The sequence below is a fragment of the Arachis ipaensis genome, chromosome B09, assembly GCF_000816755.2.
Source record: "Arachis ipaensis cultivar K30076 chromosome B09, Araip1.1, whole genome shotgun sequence".
In the NCBI taxonomy this organism is placed as follows: domain Eukaryota; kingdom Viridiplantae; phylum Streptophyta; class Magnoliopsida; order Fabales; family Fabaceae; genus Arachis; species Arachis ipaensis.
The window spans coordinates 11661419-11663389 of record NC_029793.2 but is presented as its reverse complement, the minus strand read 5'-3'; the positions used below and the strand labels follow the sequence as shown (position 1 = coordinate 11663389).

At 25.3% G+C, this 1971-nt stretch overlaps 1 protein-coding gene across 1 annotated transcript in view; it reads right to left on the bottom strand.

The window, feature by feature from the left end:
- Positions 1-1971, bottom strand: part of LOC107615039 (polygalacturonase-like) — a 17875-nt gene that overhangs the window by 1010 nt on the left and 14894 nt on the right. Inside the window, exons 2-3 of the mRNA XM_016317161.2 lie at positions 1159-1448; positions 857-1085 (exon numbers count right to left, since the gene is read on the bottom strand). Coding sequence (XP_016172647.1) covers positions 857-1085; positions 1159-1448 — 519 coding nt within the window. The remainder of the gene's footprint in view (positions 1-856; positions 1086-1158; positions 1449-1971) is intronic.

The window sequence follows — 1971 nt, the reverse complement described above, 5'->3', positions numbered from 1 at the left end:
TATTTTGGTAATGTTTTTTTTTTATTTTTTAAATTAAAAAATATTATTTTATTTTTAATAATATTTTTAAGTGTTGCTAAAATTATATAGCTATCATAATCGTCACTGAAACTATAGGTATCATAACATGCGAGTTTTCTTGTCCATTCTAGCTCGCAACTCCCTACATTATTGTTCAAAAAGTATTTATTAAAATCACTTAATAATTTGTGCTATTCTTAATACTTATCAAAAGATAATTACTTATTAAAAGAGTAAAATATTTATTATATTGACTGATATAATATATTTATAATCATTACACATATTGACTTAAGAAAAAAAAGTAAATATAACGAATTAATTTTTAATTAATTAACTTTTGGTAATATTTTTATTGTATAATTATTTTTTTAACCTCCATTTTCAGAAGGTTTAGGATTTATAGTTAAAATTATAGTTTAAAATTTAATATTTAAAATTTAAAATTAAAAAATTTAAAACTTAGAGGATAAAAATAATTTTAAAAAAATTTAGTTAATATTAACTGAAAAACATTGATTATCTGGTTGAACTCATTTGATTTTGTTATTAGACAAGTGATAAAATGATCAATATTTTTATCATCATCCTATTTTATTTACCTTATGCTATTTTTAATTTTTTATTAAATATTTTGCACAATAATAAAATGAAAATGATAATATAATTATGAATATTCAACTAAGGAATCATTTTATCATCATCCTATTTTTTTTAAGGTTAACATTTTGGTTCGGTACTCAGAAAAGTAAAATTGGACAACATAATATTTACTAATTATCGGTTTTTTTTTAAAAAAAAGAGGAGTTTAATTAATATGTTCTTGAAAATTTACCTGACCGGGGCAATCCTTCTCATTAGGGCAATAATTTTGGTCAATGACTATGGGGTTTTGGACATTAATCATAGTAAGATGTTGGAAAATGATGTTCCTTGCGAAGCCATTGCTTGGTCTCCCCCAAGACTTGATTCTCACACCATTCTCAGTTCCTGTAAATGTAACTGTTTTAACGGTCACATTCTCCACACCAGCCTCTTCTAATTCTTTCCCCAAACTTCCAACACTGCCACGTAAAAAGGGTTAATAGTAAAATTAGTTCGATGAAAAATGAAAAATTAATATATGTAATTAAGTACCTGATTCCATGACCAGGTCCACAAGCTATGTTTTGTATCCACAAATTGGTTGATCCAGGACCAATTGAGATGCAATCATCACCAGTGGCAATGTTGGATGCAATGATTGTTACAAATGATGAGAGTTGAACATGAATGCCATCAGTGTTGGGACTGTTTCCTGAAGCTGAAACCCTAACACCTTGTACTTTCACATTCTTGCTTCTGTCTATTACTATGTGGTACATTTCGCTGTTCACTGAGGTCACACCGTTTATTACAATGTTGTTGGAATTCGTGAACCCTAAATTCTGTAAATATATACAAGAAAAAATAAAATCATCAGAGAAACATTTATATTATAAAAAAAATTTAAATATACTTACAAATTAATGTATTTTATTAATTTTAACGGTTGATTTTAATTAATATATTGTATATTTTTTTATAATTAAAATCAACAATTAAAATTATTAAAATATTATTGTTTTAAATATATTTAAAATTCTATATATACACTAATAGAGAGGACAATTAAGTGCAATAGTACTATTTGATTAAGGACATATATGCACTAGTAGGTAGGATGATTATTATGTTAGTTTGACATTAGCTAGATAAATGAAATAATTTCAACACTTATTTAGTAAAATTATCTTATACCAAAAAATAGTTTGATGACCATAAATGCAATTATATATTCCAACTTTCTTTTGAAAAATTTTTGGGAATTATATATTACATTGAAAAAGAAAGTCTTCAAGTAGTGATGCCTTATTAGAGGATCGTCAGCACCTATAACCTTGTGGAGAACGAGTTAAATACTAAATACCA